General features: G+C 43.7%; 1 protein-coding gene across 1 annotated transcript in view; it reads left to right on the top strand.

Moving 5' to 3' along the window:
• Nucleotides 1-3224: 3224 nt before the first annotated feature.
• The window catches only part of LOC102289498 (adhesion G protein-coupled receptor B1), a 23041-nt gene continuing 7976 nt past the window's right edge, over nt 3225-18289 (top strand). Inside the window, exons 1-18 of the mRNA XM_005927643.3 lie at nt 3225-3812; nt 7108-8003; nt 8774-8923; nt 9019-9117; nt 9256-9417; nt 9827-9991; nt 11129-11293; nt 11431-11595; nt 11703-11804; nt 11920-12026; nt 12130-12324; nt 12414-12482; nt 13443-13551; nt 14078-14221; nt 14337-14406; nt 14610-14712; nt 15141-15184; nt 16983-17109. Of these exons, the coding sequence (XP_005927705.1) occupies nt 7301-8003; nt 8774-8923; nt 9019-9117; nt 9256-9417; nt 9827-9991; nt 11129-11293; nt 11431-11595; nt 11703-11804; nt 11920-12026; nt 12130-12324; nt 12414-12482; nt 13443-13551; nt 14078-14221; nt 14337-14406; nt 14610-14712; nt 15141-15184; nt 16983-17109 (2679 nt within the window). The 5' untranslated portion in view covers nt 3225-3812; nt 7108-7300. The remainder of the gene's footprint in view (nt 3813-7107; nt 8004-8773; nt 8924-9018; nt 9118-9255; nt 9418-9826; nt 9992-11128; nt 11294-11430; nt 11596-11702; nt 11805-11919; nt 12027-12129; nt 12325-12413; nt 12483-13442; nt 13552-14077; nt 14222-14336; nt 14407-14609; nt 14713-15140; nt 15185-16982; nt 17110-18289) is intronic.

Here is an 18289-nt window from a genome sequence, read left to right as displayed (position 1 = left end):
CAATCAAACCACCAATTTTTTTTTTAAATCACCTGGTTCCTTGAGAAAACTACATCCTGTGAGTCACCTGCATGTGGGGATTTGCCTCCGTTTGGGCGTGATGCTTTTTCTGGGTCCATGCGGTCCTCTCGCCTCCGAAATACTTGTGTAGTAAGAGGGCTGTCCTGGCTCATGTGGAACAGAATGCGGAGGCGAAAGGTAGAAAGGTGCACTGGTGTTTCCTCAAAACTTTTTTTTTCTCTGTTACAATGGCATATATGGGCATTTGTTTATATAACTGTGCCTGCAGCAGCCCACGCCTCCCTCGCAAATGAGCACCGGCAAAGCAGAAAGCATTCACAGGTTCAAATAACTAAATGGAGCGGTTTGGGTTTTGAGTTGTTTTGAGCTAGATCGCTGTTTATTAGCCATGGTGCATGCTTGTTAATTACTCTCACATTCGCTGCAGGCATGCACTCATTTGCACAGTTGCTGTTATGGCCTCTGAGCAGCTCTACTTTAGTAGCTGGAGGTGAGGAAAGGTCTGGTAAGCAGTAGACAGTGAACAAACATGCTCTACATTTATTTGCCCAGACTGTCTGGAGTCTTCCAATCAGAATTCCTACCACTGTTTACCTTTTTAGTCACAACCAGCATCCACTCATCATCAAAATTCACAAACTCTCCTGGCCCTTTAAGTCTGCCATCCCCAGTAGGCGAGCTTAATGAGGGAGGGTAGTTGTTGAACAATGGGTCAAACTTGTCCCCAGCTTCTCACATGCTGGGACGTCTAATGGCTCATTTGATCACACAGCTGGACGTATATTTGGTATTTCCACTCAAAAGCACTCTGCTCAGACAGCAGAAGAAAAGAAAGTATAATCAATCTGAATAAACGTGACATAAATGTATTACTGAAGGGGTGAAAAGTTATGGGACAATGTATGCATAGAGGATGCTTGCTATGGGATACAGCATCCACAGCAACAGGAGAGCAGACAACATGTAGCTTTATGACTAACATCAAGTAAATGCAGGTTAATGACAGGGTTACAGTGAACTCAAAGAACTGCCATTACTGTAGACAGTATGATATGATGATAATGGATAATGTACAGTAAAAGGGAGCCCGACTTGTGTTGTGTAACAAGTGGCTTTATAAATGTCGAACATGGCTCGTAATATGATGCACAGGATGTTGTTTTGCAGTGACAGTTTGTGTCACCCATGTGTAAAGAAATACAAACGCTGTTGTTCCTACTCATAACGCCAGCGTCACAAGCCTGTGTGCTGACTTCAGTCCAAAAAACAAATACAATTTTGCTACAGCTGTTCTCGTAACTCTGTGAAATGTCATTAAGTGTAAGTCGCTGAAGGGAGTTGGCAAGACGTCCTACACACGCAAAAGAGACAGTTCAGACAGTTTCCGTGAAAAGAAAAGACGCTGCCTTCAAATGTAGAGTTTCAAAGCCCTTACAATTAAATGTGTGACACTACACAAAGAGCAAAAGTAGTTTACGAGCCAATTAAAGTCAGCTCGGGTTTTATTTATTGTTGTTAGACGCCTTCAATTTTATTTTATTTCCGGTGCTCTAAAATCCATACATTTAGTTTACTTACATGGAACAGTTATTAAAATTATTCATAATAAAAGCTGAAAACAGAGAATGTTAGGTATTTGTGAGTGGTGAATAATCCGCAAATGATTAATTAAAATTTAAAGTTTTCTCCACAAAAAATTAAAAAAACGGAAAAATAAAGCTTAAGTGATTCAAACAGTGACAAAATCCAACTTTGTCCCAGTTATGCGAAGAGTTATAAAGGTTATTAAAAAAAAACGTGTTGTTTGGGGGGGGGGTCTTTTTTTTTACACTGTTTATGATCACTCTAGTCAGTTTTAGTCTCATTCGAAATCCAGTATGTAGTTGCATCTTGATAGAGGTGCCATGTCTGGCTTTTTAATTGCATTCTGAAAATGTGCAAAACAGACCATATTTCCAGATTACTCATACAAAAAAACACATTCAGCTCTGAAGGTCACCTTAACCACAAAACTAGGGGGTCAAGTTGGTCCCTTCCTGACTTGAATATGCGCCACACACACACCCCTTTAAATGTACTACTTTGTAAGTCTGTGGTGACTCCGCACTTAAAGAAGATTCCCATGCCATCACAACACAACTCAGCATGACTCCTCCCTCCCACTAACCGCGATGAAACTGCGGGACAGAATTTAAAAAATACAAAAAAGGACAATGACTGATGATCAGTTGTTGTAGCTCCTCTGCTTTACACTTCCTGAATCATGCTGTTTGGGCAGTCATTTATTTATTCCGATCTCTTTTTTTCTGTCATGTAGTTCTGCTAGGAGAGGAATCAAGCCAACATTACACCAACAGGCAGACACCCACATTAGGTTATCCCTTTCACACTTCGAGAACTACCCAGATCCACCCACATCCCCAGAGAGAGCGAGAGAGAGAGAGTGAGAGAGAGAGGGAGGGAGGCGAGGGGGGGCGCCTAGTCCTGTGTGTGTGTGTGTGTGAGTGTGTGTGTGTGTGTGTGTGTGCGTAGTGCGAGTACAGACGGAAAGAATGTGCGCGCCCGTATTTCCTCCTGCATTACCACACCGTCTGCACCACACCTCGACTTTTAATTGGTCGAGGAGATACCGCCGTTTGCATACATCATGTTCGATGCACGTGTGAGCTTGCAAAATACCCCCACATGACCGTTTAACAACTTTTACTTTTCCCTTATCTAAAGTAGGGGATCGTCCCTCGATGAGTTTCCGCCACAAATCAAATGTGTCTGACATTAAAAAACATAATCATGTTCGCTATATGATATTTAATGTCATAATATAATTAATATAATATTTATTATTGTAAAGCCACGTTTTTCAAAAACGTATCTTTCAATGTCCAGCGTTCGCGCACACAAAGTCTTGTGTTGCGTTCGTGTTTATGTGAGGACAATTCATCTCTTTATGTCGTCCCCGTGGCTGCACACCTATTTCGTTGATCCTCTTTCCGGTACCTTTGGCTCTGCGTTGATATCTGCGTAGTTTGGTGTTCATAATCGTTTGTCTCTGTCTCCCTGCACAAATCCCTCCCCTCTCTTCAGGCTCCCTCCCTCCTCCGTGCGCTGACATAGTCACTCTCACACTTTGGCACGCACGCGCGCACGCACACAAACACGTCTCCCCCGCACACTCCCCCCGTCTTGGTGCTGTCTCATTCACTTCAGTACTCCATCCACGCACAAACTCCAACTTGAAGCAGGGGGGGCGGGGTTGGATATATACAACCAAGAGCAGGCCACAAGCTACACTCAGACTGGACCCACTTGCAGTGCAAAGACCACAAGCAAGAAGACTCCGAAGCCGGGAGTAGAAGTACCAACATTTATCCTGGAGCTTAGAGCGAAAAGACAAGCGAGACCACGGCGTTTGGTTCTGCGGACTGTCTGCTGGAGCTCCGATACAACCAATTTGTCACTCCGCTATACACCAGTTTCTCTGGATATAGCAACTAAACAAAGTTGGTAGTAAACTCTTTGGAGTTTGGTTAGAGTCGCTTTATATTTCTTTGCTTGTGAGATTGGACTGCACTGAAACTTGGGATCGACCCTCCTGGGTCGGGCTGGACCTGGCGCATCCTTTTCGCGGCGTCAAACACTGCGAAAGTTTTGGCCAGAGCGCAGATCTCAAGACTTTGAGTCGGGTCAGACTTTGAGATATCCTCAGCAGCTGCTATCCGTGTCCAGATTCCAGATACCTGGGCGATCGGTTAGAGAGCCACTGACCAGACTTCAAAGAAAACGTTTTCAAGGTAAGAAAAGAGCACAAGTGTTTTTTTCGTTCTTTCGTTGCTTCATCTCTTAAACGTGCCTTATGTGAGTGCGGGCTTGTTTTTTCTGTGTTTCATAACTTAACATGCTGTTAAGACACTGAACACTGAAAGTTACAAAGTGATTGTGTATGAGTGTTGTCCTCCGGCAGCGGAGTTTGTTGTCACTTGTAAGTCGCTGTCTGTGGTGCTGAAACTCTCGCCTGTCAGTGATCTGATCTGCTCTGTTCGTGCAAAGCGTTTCTGCCGAATCGTTCTGTTGTTGTTCTTTGTAGTTATTCAGCTCTTGTGTGTAACCCATGTTTGTTCCTTTAACAGCCCCTACAGCTGATCCGCACAGCTGCTCTGAACTGTTAGAAAGTTCTAGCTCAACAATCCTGGAAGGGTAGCGATAGTACCATGTCATGCCGCTCTGATTTTGGCAACAGGTTGTTTGACAGAAGTTTCTGGTATAGCTGTATCTTTTAGACTACATGGAAGATTTGGGTGTGGCTGTGAAAGATGTTAGAATCTTTTGAACTGTATAAAGCAGAACATTTAACTATTGCAGATGCTTTTTAAGTGATGCCCTCAACAGCTTACATCGTCTGACTACTCCATGTAGCAGGATTTCAACGATAACTAAGACAGAGACTTTGCACAGCAAAAAGAAATGTCTGCATCCCTGAAAAAAGCCTACAGACTGAGTTTATTTAACACACATGCACTCTGCAAACTGTGCCTCCAGGTGCCTAGAGTCCATGTGAGCAATCGGTTGAGTTTCGCTGTTTGATATTTTTACTGTAGCAAAGCCATCTCCAGTGATCTAGTTTCCTGCACACGTGTGCAACTACTTGCAATGGGTGCAGCAAACAAAAAAGCGAGCAATTTGTGGATGAAGCACAATCAGTAATGGCTTCAGAAATTGCTTTTCTTGAGTTCAGTTCAGCAAAAGAGAGCAGCTTGCAAAGAAAAGACAGAGGTCGAGAAATACTGATTATCTGTTTGTTATCCTTCCTCTACTGCACTCAAACATACATACACACAAATCTACCAGTGAAGAAGGAGACAGATTCCATCTCAAACAGCATTCAGACAGAAAAGCTTAAGTTTCACATTTCAGTTGATACAAATCTAGATAACTAAACGTATCTGCTTTCAAAGTGTTACATCAGATTAAAAGTAATTGGTTTGTCTTAATGGATTTTAATATTAAATATCTCTTCTGGGAGATAATATTCTGACTAATTTCAACACTATCCTCTTCATCACATCTTAACCAAATCAGAACTCAGTGCTTACTACAACCCATGGAAATTATCATAACTTTCTGATTTACACAGTAATATAGTTCTTTATTTATTCAGGTAAAAGTCTCATTAAGATCAAAACTCTCTTTTACAAGAGAGACCTGGCCAAGACTCATGCAGATGTCTTAAACATCTGCAGGTGTTTCTTAACAGCCTGTGCAAATGTAACATTTCATCAAATGGATGCTTTTTTGCTTTTTGCATTAATAAGTATAATTGTTTCTTTGCACCTGACACGAGTAATGCAAAGCTTGCTGTATGTGCCATAGAGGAACTGTGTATGCCACCAAAAGCAGACAGCATGCTGCGGATTGTTATTTTGCACTTTTTATGTGTTTCACACTGATCTGCAAAAAATAACCCCGTCTCCATAACGACAATCTGCCTGCTTTTTATGCTGCCCGCTATGCAAAAATTTTGTTGACGACAGCAAATGGAAAAAGCAAGACGAAAGGGGCAGAAAGACTGGGTGTGGGGTGGATGGGGAGGGTGAGCAGGGAGGGTGGGGGTGTTGAAAGAGAGCAACACAGACTTTTTCAAAGACAGCTGGACCTTTCTTTTCACTCTGTGTCTCATCCGATGCCCATTCATGGAGCTTCCGGTTGTTGGGAGGCGGGTGGGAGACACCCACCTACACAAAGCAGAGGTCTTTGCTGCGCTGCTCAAAAAGAGGAGAGGGAGGGTTAGCGAGAGGCAGGGATGGATGGAGAGAGGTGAAACGAGATGTGAGGAAAGTAATTATGAGTTCTCTGCCTGAAAAGTGCAGGTGCCTCTCAAAGTGACTGCCACTATAGGCATCAATTGTGTGGCTGTGTCGCTGCCCCACCTTTATGATTAACCCTATGGCAACATGTAGCCGATACAGGCTTTTACTGAAATAACATGTTTAGTATCCTGCATACACATATCTTACAATTCCTGATCACAGCTTATGTATTAAATGTCGCAGTGGATGATAGCTTCAGTGGGCTGCACTGACAACAATCAGTCAAGTATAGCTGAACATGAAAAAGAATAACCCTAAAAGGTGTTGCTGAGCAACAGTGTTTTGTCCTCCCGTCTGAGCTCAGGGAGCATCTTGGCCATTTCTTCTGTGAGTCCAGTCGACTACACAGACTTTGTAGTGACTGTGCACTGCTTTTCCAGGCAGGATTAGTCATATAGTGGCAAAGGTTGGAGTCTCTACAAGATAAAGCAAGTTCTGTACAAAGTATGCCTGCAGGATTAGTAAGACAAAATAAAGAAAAGTAAAGAATGCAGCAGATGTCTAATGTGCATGCATATAGCTTTTCAGCAGAGCAGAATTAAATGGTTCACTAGAGTGGGTTTCAGTGATTCACAGGTATGATATGTGCATGCACCTCGCCTAAAATGCATGCTTTTTCCCTAATTATGCACAGAAGACAAGCATTAGTCACCATAGCTGCATAGATCATTTCACTCACTGCAATGGTATGTAATGCAAAAGCAATTTTAGAAATGCCATAGCAGGATATGAAATCACACACAGACTAACCATTTCACTTGTTTACCATTCAATAGCAGGGGCACATTGCACAAATGATGGAACTAATAGGCGTCTGTGGTTGCCAGTGGCAATGCTTGTATGAACGTCAGACTGACGCACACGATTCGCAGTACAGTTCAGTGTGTGGGAGGAAAGAGCAAAAGCTTGGAGATACCAGCTTGCTGTGAAGGACTGTAATTGCACTGCCTGAGTAATTATGTCCCAAAGAACAGGGCATTTTAGATCACTGAACATACCCCGAAACGCTGTGATACAGATCAAAGGAAGATTCCTGATGCATAAATATTAGTCTGACAATAGGGCCAATTAAAATGCATATCATGGAAGTGGAAGAAATGCATTGTATTTGAAGAAAGCGCCTCTCATGCATACTAATATGTGGTGTTTTGTTTTGATTAGTTAGATGTTAGTGCATACTGACAATTTTTTTCCTCTTCTTCATTTCTCTGTTTTTCTGCAGCTTCCTCTTTGATACAGACATGGCACATTGTCTGAATTGCTAAAACTTAAGCATCCAACAATTCTTGAGAGGGGTTGTGAAGATAAGTAAGAGATCTGAGTGCAGTAACTTGCAACAAAGAAGTCAAAGAAACGACCTGGTTAAACCAGAAATCACAGCTATATCAACAATATCCTCTATCTAAGCCGACCCAATGGCGTGGTCAGCTCTTACCGGCCCCTGTGTGGCCCTCGTCCTGCTCTTCTTCGGTTTGACCTCCTGCACTCCTTCTGGACCTGCCTCTCCCACCTGTGCTACCCTGGAACAGAGCCGCTTCTTTGGTGTTTTCACTTCCACGACCACCCTGCACTCCACACCATGCTCCTGGACCCTGCAGAATCCTGATCCTCGCCGTTACACCGTCTACATGAAAATCACCAAGCCCACCGAGTCCTGCGTGCCCCGCCAGATCCGGACCTTCCAGTTCGACTCCTTCATTGAGACCTCCCGTACCTACCTGGGCATGGAGAGCTTCGATGAGGTTGTTAGGCTGTGCGATGGTACAACCACTGTCACCTATCTGGAGTCAAGCAAGCAGTTCCTGCAGATGCGCAAGGTTGCTCCACGAAACGGCCTGCAGATTGTGAACGGTGAGAATGATGTCAGTGAGTTCAAGGCTGAGTTTCTGGTCGTGGGGAAGAGGAACCCAAGTATGCCTGCCTGCCAGATGCTGTGCCAGTGGCTGGAGAAGTGCCTGTCCAGTAGCACCCATGATTACCCCTGTGGCATCATGAACACCCCCTGCCAGTGCTGGGAGGTCCCAAAGAGGAAGCCAGGAAGCTGCTACAGAGGCGGTGTCTATGTTGAGAAATGCCTTCCCATTCCCAAAGACAATGGACGTGATGCTGAGATTATCAGTAAGTTTGTAACTTGAGTGTTTTGATTTGTGCTCAATCCCCCTTTTTTCCCCAAGTATGTTCTGGCTTGCTTATTATTTGCTTAGCAATAATCAAATAGGTCAGACTGTTGTTGGGGTGGTTAGATAATGTTGTACAAGACCCCACAGCTCTGCATGCTTTCTACAACTCGTCTGTTAGCGTGTGTGTCTGAAGAGGAGCTAAGGTAATGATCCTCGTCTGCAGAGCGGGGCCATAGGCAGAGGTTGTGTACTTAACCATCGCAGAGTAATGAGGGGTAAATCAAAGGTGTTAGAGAAATTCGCCAGTGCATGTTCACACCTAAGTGGCAGGACCTCCTGAACTGCACACACAGTCAGCTCTTCATTTTATCTAGATGCTTGACAAGGAGGCTTAGTCTTAGGGGGAGATAGAGGGCATGTTTGTCTGTTAGCCCGGGGCAGAGAAGAACACAAAGAACTCACAGCCAGCTGGCACCAGAAATCGAAGTGCCGCACTTGAGGTTGTCATAGCAACGCACCAGTCAGGCTAACACACACACACTGCTCTGCTGTGGTTCACACCATGTGGTTAAAAGCAAACATTCATCATTTCAAATTGAACTTGTATTGCTTATAAAGAATCGTCCTTGCTCATTGTCTTTACATAAAACATATATTATTCACTTCCTGTTCTTTTATTGGAAATGTGATTGAAAATCAGCTACATTACAACAGTTTAAGTTTCCAACTTTTGCTCAATATCTCTCTCCCTCTTATCTCTTCCTGCAGAGGGCTGGTCTGGTTGGGGCCGCTGGTCCGTATGCAGTCAGGAATGCGGTGGCGGAGTCCAGGTGCGCAGCCGAGCCTGCCAGCCTGATGATACCGCGTGCGAGGGAACAGTGGAGGAAGGGCGGGCTTGCAACTCTCAGGCATGCATTGGTAAGCCCAGCTCTAATTTAGTCATGCAACTGAGAACGATGGTGCAGATGATGCAGATTAAGTAGTGTAATGGCGTAATTTTCAAACTCTTTCAGGCAAGGAGCGCAACAAGAGCCAGGGTCTGCGGGCCATAATTGGGTTGAGAAGGGACAATGCTGATGATTCTAACCATGGAGTTGTTGCCACTCAAACAGGTGAGATAGCAAGCACTTGTTAACACTTTTGCACACTGTGATCCAAGCCAAAGGTGTTACTCAGGGCATCTAATTATGATCCTAACATTTCTGAGTGTTAAGGGGCTGTGATGACCCTCTATTATATCATGTTCATAGATGCTACTACAGATGAGTGGACCCCCTGGAGTGCATGCTCAGTTACCTGCGGGGAGGGCTGGCAGGGCCGAAGCCGTGTCTGTGCTACTTCCTCATTCACCACCCAGTGCACCGGACCCCTGCGCGAGAACCGGCCATGTAATAACACAGTTGTCTGCCCTGGTGAGTCCCTGGTTGATTCTCTTTAATGCTGCAGAAGGAGAAAAGAAAAAAAACAGAGAGAGATGTAGAAAATTGGAGAGACACCTGACGTCTTTGAAGTGTATAATACAAGTAGAAGCCATTATCTCTTAATTAGGTTCCTTTATGCAACATCAATCACAAAAGTAAAGGAGATAACGAGATGCAGACAAGTTATAAAAACATCTCTGAGCTCTCACAAACTGAGATTAAGAGCCTGAAAAAAAGGGCTGACTGTCATTATCAAGGAAACTTCACTATCTTCCACCTAGCTGACTGCCCCACCTAGTGGAGAGTTTATAAAATGTTCCAGGACATTAAAGCTTACATTTTCATCCTGTGTTCTATAATATCCTTCATCAAAATACCCCCTTGTGTTACCTTTGTGCAGTGGATGGTGCTTGGGATGAGTGGACCCCCTGGAGCCTGTGCTCATCCACTTGTGGCCGCGGCTATCGTGATCGTACCCGCACATGCAAGCAGCCCCAGAATGGCGGAGAGCCTTGCCGTGGCCCCGCAAAGCAAACCAAGTTCTGCAACATTGCTGTTTGCCCAGGTGAGTCATGAACCTTTAGACTGTAAGTGCTTATTTAAGTGTAAGTATAAAAAAGACATACGTAATCCTCATCAAATGAGTTCTACTGGACTCGTGTTCTTTTACTACCGTCCTTAAAAATCTATGACAACTGACCCTGGATATGCTATTTAACCCCCCTTGGCGAAGTGATTCATAGACGAGAGCTAATTAAGCCACTTATTGGCATCACCACCATCACAAACAGCGACTGCAGTGGCAGGTTGATATTACATCTGACGCATCAGAATAAAATCATCGGTGGGCATTAGTCAGTAGCTTTATAACAACTGCCAGTGACTCATAATATGCTCACGGTCATTCAGCCACCTACACATGCACTGAAAAGATTAAACTCATTTTGAAGTCACAGCAGCAGTTTGTTAGTTTTTCCCTACTTTGTTCACAGCTGGTTTAGTCTGTGTTTTTCCTTCTATTTTTTAAATCAGAATAAAATCTTATTGCAGTTGCATTTTACTATCAGCAGATGTCTCTGTCGTCTACAGCTAAATCACTGCTAGTGTTTGAAACAGAGAGTTGGCAAAGTCATTTACTGAGAGGATTATAAATTCAATTTGAAACTGAAATGTTTAGGAAATTAAGTCATCCTTAGCTGCCTATTTGCTGTAATTTAATTCTTTATTTTGACCAAATTTTCTAAAGACCACGAGGAATATTACATCTATTTTATCATTTCAGGACAGCATTTAATAACAATTTTGATTCTTTCTTCTTTTTTTTTTCAGGGTTATTATGCTCTTAAATATAAAAATAGGATGTGAAAATTGGTTTCTGTTGTCAGTCAATCTTCAATCTTAGTTGCATTTCTGAGTAATTTATTTAAAAATACATTACAAGAAAGATGGCTTCCGTGGTCAGTGTAATTGCGTGTGTTCTATTTAAGGAGAGTGGATCTTAGAGGGTGAAAGGTACATGCAGTCATGCTTGAAGGGCAGATTACTGAGCTCCAACTTTCTGTTTCGTTTAAACTCAAAAAAGTAGGTCATGTGAAATGTTAATGTACTGGTGACTGTGCTATGATGCCTCTGGCCTGAGGGCCTGTCATGTCTTCACAAAGTTATAACTTTCCGGCGAACGTGCTCTTCTGCCTCCCTCTAGTGGACGGATTCTGGAATGAGTGGTCTGCCTGGACTCCATGCTCTACCACCTGCTCCAATGGCACCATGCAGAGAACCAGGGAGTGCAACGGGCCATCTTACGGGGGTTCAGAGTGCCACGGCAGCTTCAAAGAGACAGCCGACTGCTTCCTGAAAGAGTGCCCTGGTAAATATATGTATATATACACATATATATATTTATATATGTTTATATCTATATATCTAATTCACTTAAAGAAAAAAAAGAAATGAATCAGGCATATCACAGTACAGAGTTAATGCTGTAAAATATTTTGTGTGTAGTTGATGGACGCTGGCATGAATGGAGCTCATGGGGCAGCTGCAGCAAGACTTGTGGTGGAGGCAACCAGCAGAGGCAGAGGGTCTGTGAAGGGCCTTTCTTTGGAGGAGAGCCTTGCCCTGGTGATTCTAGAGAGCATAAGCGCTGCAATGACAAGAGATGCCCTGGTTAGTGGTCTTGATACAATAAATAAACATAGTCTCAGTACAGCGCAGCCCAAATACAAAGAAAATAGATTTCCTATCTTATCTCACTTGATTCATTTACCTGTCAGAACCCCATGAGATCTGCCCCGAGCAAATCACTGGAGATGTCGTGTGGAAGCAAACCCCCGCTGGAGACCTGGCTGCCACTGGCTGCCCTGCTAATGCCTCAGGTAGAGTAACACTGATGTTTGATGTGATTTGTAGTTTTTATTTCCGCCCCTTGGGTGCTTAAACTATAACCCCCCACTATGCCAAAAACAAGATTGTGCTTTCTCTTTACAACAGGTCTGATTCTGCGCCGCTGCACTCTTGATGCTATTGGCCTCGCCTCCTGGGAGAACCCAACTTACATCAAGTGTGTCTCCAAGAACTATGAAAACATTCAGATGCTGGTAAGCCCTGAAAAACATGCCCCAGTTAATTAAAATCCTAAATGCCTCATCTGTTTTTTGGGAGCGCAAAGGCTCAGACTAACCTCTTGACTCTCTGTTGTAGTCGAGGGACTACAACGCCAAAGCACAGATGGGGCGAAGCGTGGATGGGGTCGCTGAGGTGATCTCACGCCTGAGAACCTCCTCTGATAAAGGGGCAAGTTACAGCGGCGACATCTTGGCCATCATGGAGATCTTGAAGAACACCACTGAACTCTACAAAGAAACTAGGCTGAGACTGAGCAACTCCGATATAGAGGTGAGGCCTTAAGACTTGTCAGCAAGGAATTCAAAAAGCACCGGTGTTGGCACCTTCTTACACCTCTGCCTCTATTTAATGATCTGCAGAACTACGTCCAAACCATCAGCAACTTACTGAAGGAGGAACATCGTGACAAATGGGATGAAGCACAGCTGGTAGGTGATAAGGGGGTTCATACACAAGTGATTCACAGTAGATGCGAGCAAGCTGGAGAAAAAGAGTCTATTTTCATGACATTCTCCAGATGGGATTATGTACAAGAAAATAATTAGAATTATGGCTCTAACATCTAGAATTTCTCAATTTGTTTAAATATGTTCTTAAGTTGTTCTTACAACAGACCGGGAAGAACATATTCCCCCCTCCCACTTTCATGATGCTCTGTCAGTGTTCCTGCTAAAGCGAGTGATGAAACAACTCCTACTAATTGAGTTCCCAAAGAGAGACAAGACTTTTTAGATAGAAAAGTTCAAAAAGAAGAAAACTCCCACCGCATCTTGCAAACACGTGTTTGTGTACAAACTGAAAAACAGGAGGGTGGATTACTAAGGCCAATGCGACACAGAGAAAAGCACGTCAAGGTGACAGCAAGGGAGAGAGAGAAACTGAATCAGGGAAAATCACTACTCCCACTCGGCAATCTGTGAGCCTCCATGCCATCCTACATACTGATGGCTGTTGTAGGGAGACACAAGCTGTACATCTCATGCAAGCACACACCTTGCGCCCACATCGCTGCAGTTGTGCGTCAGAAACACGCAAGTCGGGCAGCCCTCCCTTCCACTGAGCAGGAGAGAGTGGACGAAAAAACCTCAGTATGAATCAACAGCCTGCCCATTTATGGCCTTAAGGAAGTTCCGAGGTTGCATAGCAGCAAGAAACATTTTTTCTTCTTCTTTTTTCAGTCCACTGCAGAGCACTCTGAAAGAATAATCACAACCCTAACAGTCAGAGGGACAGGAAAACTAGATATGAACATGTAATTAAGGAACTGCGACTTTGCCTTTCTACACAATTAAATCCATTTGCACGCTTTTTATACAATCAAACTCAATCAACTGAATTCACCTGTTATTGACTCCTATCCTTCTCTCTTTTGTCTTTTTCTTAACCAGATGGGTGCCACTATTAAGGAATTCCTCCGCCTCGTTGAAGACTTTGTGAGCATGATTGGGATGCAAATGAGTGGCTTTCAGGAAATTTATGAAACCACTGAGAATTTAGGTGAGCCCCAATTTCCTCTGCCAGCCTCTCTCTGTCCCTCTCATGTCTGCTCAGAGTGATTTGTCCTTTCTCCACCCGGAGAGTCCATCAATCTTAATCTCGCCGCTGTGTATCTGAACATACAAACGGCAGCAGGCTGTCATCTTCATCAGCTATGCCACCTCCAAAATGCTGCGGCAGTATTTTTAGCATAACATGCGTGTGGTGCCTTTTGCACAAACTTATCAAACTTTCAATTAGCACTACAGCGTGTAATACAAACGTCACACGCTGAATCACTTTCTGCAATTTGCATGGCTGTTTTGGCTCAGTGAAGGTGACATTCTCACAGAATTTAGTGGGAAGTGACTACTATGGTCAGCTAGCACTACACACGAAACTGCAGTGTCCTTGGCGCAGTTTGCATCAGTTCATTCAGACAGTTTTTCAGCTGTTGCAGTATAAAATAAACAGAGTTGAAATAGATGACCTCTGAGTGCTGTTTACTAACAAAAAGCCATAATGTCTAAATTTCTGTTCCTCTCAGTGCTGAGCATTCACAAGCGCTCTCCGGCTACAAGTTCCAACTTCACCTTCACTTTGAAGGGCTGGAGAGACACGTCTGACTGGGTCAGGACCTCTGAGGAGAAGGTCACAGTGTCCCGTGATGCTCTGTCCGTTGAGCAGTCAGGTGAGAATTAACAAACGTGTATCGATATCATTTTTACATAATTTATTTTATGGGGGAGATCAGCCAACATGCAGCCTTGTGAACATGATTTATTTTTTTGCTTGTGTTTTTCTAGATGGCAGCGATGCGATTGTGACTGGCATGGTCCTCTACAGAAACCTTGCATCCATTCTGTCCTTCCATAGGTAATACAATCTCTCTGCTTTTATGTGTATGAAACTGGCCTTCCATGAAATACATTTTGTAGCCACTAGATGGCGCCCCTTTGACTTTATCCTCCTGTATTTTCTTGCATTTATGAGTCATTTTTACTGCTAAGCCTTACATCAGACCATACCCGCGTTCGTTCTGCTGTAATGTCTCATTGAAATGTCCTCTTTCTCCACAGCAACACTACCCTCCTCAATTCTAAGGTGGTGACGGTAATCGTCAAGCCCAACCCAACTCTGCTGTCATCCCCCGTTGAGATCGAATTCCCCCACCTTCATAATGTGAGTCCCTAATGGTTCTCCAAACTAATGGAGCCTCACGAATAAATATCACCCCCCTCTGGCTGTTTGCTCACTACAGCGCACAAGGCCTGACATTTTACTGACATTTTCAGTGACACTGTGACTTTTACTTTACTTGTGTCAGTTGAAATTCATGGAAGATCACAGCACAGCCAAGTGGTCGGCTGCTGATGATGATGGTGAATGATGATGATGACAAATCATGCGTAATGATTAGCCTCTTGTGCTGATAAGGAGCTGTTTTTAGTTTCATGCATGCTTTTACAAGAGAGTGTAAGAAATGTGGGCAGGTGGCTGGCAGCAAGCTGTTGCATCTCACACATTTATAGTAAGGTGTCCCAACCCACGCGTTTCCCTTTTCTGTAGCGATTCCTCACACTTTCTTCTCCATCTGCCTCTTCTTGCAGGGCACCATAAACGAGACGTGCCTCTCATGGGACGAAAGCGAAACGTAAGTGGTGACTAAAGTTGTTTTTCTTCTTATATGTGCGTCTAACCATCACTCACATGAAGTCCTGCATGGTCTCGTCACCTGATCTGGTGCTAGCTGCTGTTTATCTCCTCACGTAGAGCTGACGTCCCCACAATAGCTATTCAGCCCCCTCCACTCCCCCGGCACTACCCACTGTTAATCTTACTCTCACCGCAGAGAGAGCAATAATTTCTCATCCATTTTTCATGTCAATCACTTTGACAGCAACACAGAGGAATGCCACAACATGTTCATTTTTTTGAGCCCCATGCCTGAAGCTTTAGGACTCAATCAGCTGTCTTACACACTTACTGCAAAGCACACAGATGCGAGAAATGACAGCCCTAATGAGCCACACTGGTTGCAACTGAGTGACACTTCACTTTGATCTAACAGTCTCCTTCGTCACTTTAAACTAACCACATCCCGAAGAGGGAGAAATACAACCTCTAACCTCATTATTAGCATCACAGTGAGCTCACTGCTGCACCTTTAGGTCAACTGCAGAGTGTCAGCGTAAAGACGATGGACACTGTCCCTCTCCTTCCTCTCAGTTATGCTCATCCGCCACCGCTGAGGTTAATGTCTGTGGCATTTGGAAGTTTAGTTTTTTAAAGATGCTTACATCCATTTGAATGACTTGCCCTGGATCAGTCAGCCTCCAGACCCATTATGCCACTCTTGAGCAATACACAGGTGGACAATTTGCATATAGATAGACTTGTATACTTCAGAAAGACTGATAAGAAAATACACCTGCACCTCACATAATAACCAGAGTCTGAGAAAATGTAATTAACTCGTATACTTTCAGAGAGAAGGCATGTGCCTGTAGTCAAATTAGATTCTTTTTTGACAGCGGATGTGATTAATGGCAGGATAGAGACGGTGGAAATGGCAGAAGATGGAGCTCGGGAGTTGGGGGGGGTCGCTGTTTGCTTACAGAGCTGCATATGTCTGAGAGTGCTCTCATCGCAGGACATGGTCTTTTTCTGTGACATTAATGGGGTCACACATGCTTTTTAAGACCTGCCTTTCATCACAATTCAACATGCAACCTTTAGCCTATCACAGCTCAAACAGAGTGCACATTAAAAAGTGCAGCCCAGCCTACTTAGATGTAGACAGTCATAATAGTTTTACCCTGCAGCTGTCCTGCCATGGCAATCTATACCAGACTGGACCTGCTGGCTATAATACCCTTCTCTGTTTACCACCCAGTCAGAGCCTGAGGGTGCTGGACATTGCCTTAAAGTCCCCTGTGCTCTCTGGCATCTGACATGTGGTGCTGAGGTGTAGGTTTCCTCAAAATTGAGAAAGGATCACAATTCACATCGCCTCCATATTCCTGTCCTTCTATTTCTAAAGAGGGAACATCTTGTCCTTTGTCTTCTTGTCCTCCATAAGTTGGACATCTGTTTGCCTTTTATCTCATGTCTGCTGAAGAAAGATAGTATGTAGCAAGAACTGTTGGAGATTAAGACTTTTATGAAGGTCTTTTATCACTAATTATGTCACAGATGGACCCATCAAAAAGAAAATAACCTGCAAATAAGTTCTAAAATAAAACAGTTCAGTCGTAGTATGTTATAGAAAAAATTATTTATTCACATAAACGGTATTTGAATGCATAGATATGTTTTATATATACATATTTTCCCACCACTTATATAACAAAAACCATAATAGTAATCCATCAAGAGACATTCACACGAGAGATTTCTCTGATCTCTCCTCTCCTAACCCGTTGTTGCCTTCCCTCTCCTTCTCTGTGCAGTTCCTCTCTGCTTGGGTCTTGGTCTGCTCGGAGCTGCAGAGCGGTGCCCGTTCATTCATTCAGAACCAAATGCGTGTGTGACAGCCTCTCCACCTTCGCCATTTTATCGCACGTCAACCTCGACTCGGTAAGTTATCCATCTGATCATAAAATAAGCTTCTTTATTCCCTCCGATGTACATGTTAAGTGTTTAGTGCAGTGTGCGCGTGAATGCGGTGCAGTGTGAACGTACAGTGCTTGTTTTTCGAGCGCTTTGCTGTAGCGCTGCCTGCCAGCGCTCCTTTGTCTCCGTACAGGTGCCGCTGATCGGAGAAATGCAGCTTTTTCTGGGTTATGTATATTTAGCGGGGGATAACCGAGCAACATGTTGATGTGCGCGGATTGCGTTTAGATTTTGAATTCAAAACCTTGCGAGTTGCGTTTCGGGCGTGCACATTTTTATTTTGCTCGTGCTTGTTAATTTGATGATGATTAGTTTGCTGCAGCTACATAAATTATATTAAAAAAATAGAAAAGATATATGTTTTATCTGTAGTATGAAATACGTTAATGCCTAGCTGCTTGTATTAGAAGAAAGATCGCCTGCGAATGATTAATTCAACACCATAAAATGATTTTCTCCCCTTCGGACTGCATTTATTGTCCGATTATGGTTATGAATAATGCACGTTTGTCCAAACTATACGGAGTTAGTGCAGCTTGCATGCCCGATGCGCTGATTACCAAAATGTGCCCTTGTGCATCGCTTTATTTCATGCGCAAAAACAATGTGTAATTTTCCCCCTTTAGACTGTGTTGCCTCTAGAGCATCTTCCTCTCCAGTTGCCTTGGTAACGGCTTCTGCAGCGCAAACTCGGCCTGTGTGATTTTTGATAACTGAGATGCTGAAGGGGGGAACACACAGTCACATCCCCTCCTCCTCCTCCTCTCTGCTATACCCCTCAGGACAGAGGAAATGGTCTGTCCATCTCCGATCTGATAAACAATCAACAGATGTCCATTAGTCTGAGGAAATGTATAGTTTAAATACGCAAATTTTGCTTATTTCCTTAAGTGTGCAGGCAGGAGTAAGACAAACAACCAGTGAATTTGGTATGCAGTGTTTTTCTGCTGCTCAATCCCCACTGAGGATTGTCATTTTTTCCTCCCCAACCTGTTGTTTACATCCTAGATTTGATTTGCTTTGTTGTTGCCAGTCTAAATAGTCCCTCCAATATTTGTTACAGGCTACACACACACAAACGCACACACACACGCACACACACACACACACACACACACACACACACACACACACACACACACAC

The sequence above is a fragment of the Haplochromis burtoni genome, unplaced genomic scaffold (assembly GCF_018398535.1).
Source record: "Haplochromis burtoni strain Fernald_Lab_line unplaced genomic scaffold, NCSU_Asbu1 Contig_90, whole genome shotgun sequence".
Classification (NCBI taxonomy): Eukaryota; Metazoa; Chordata; class Actinopteri; order Cichliformes; family Cichlidae; genus Haplochromis; species Haplochromis burtoni.
Note: the sequence above shows the minus strand (reverse complement) of the source record. Positions and strands in the feature narration are given on the sequence as shown.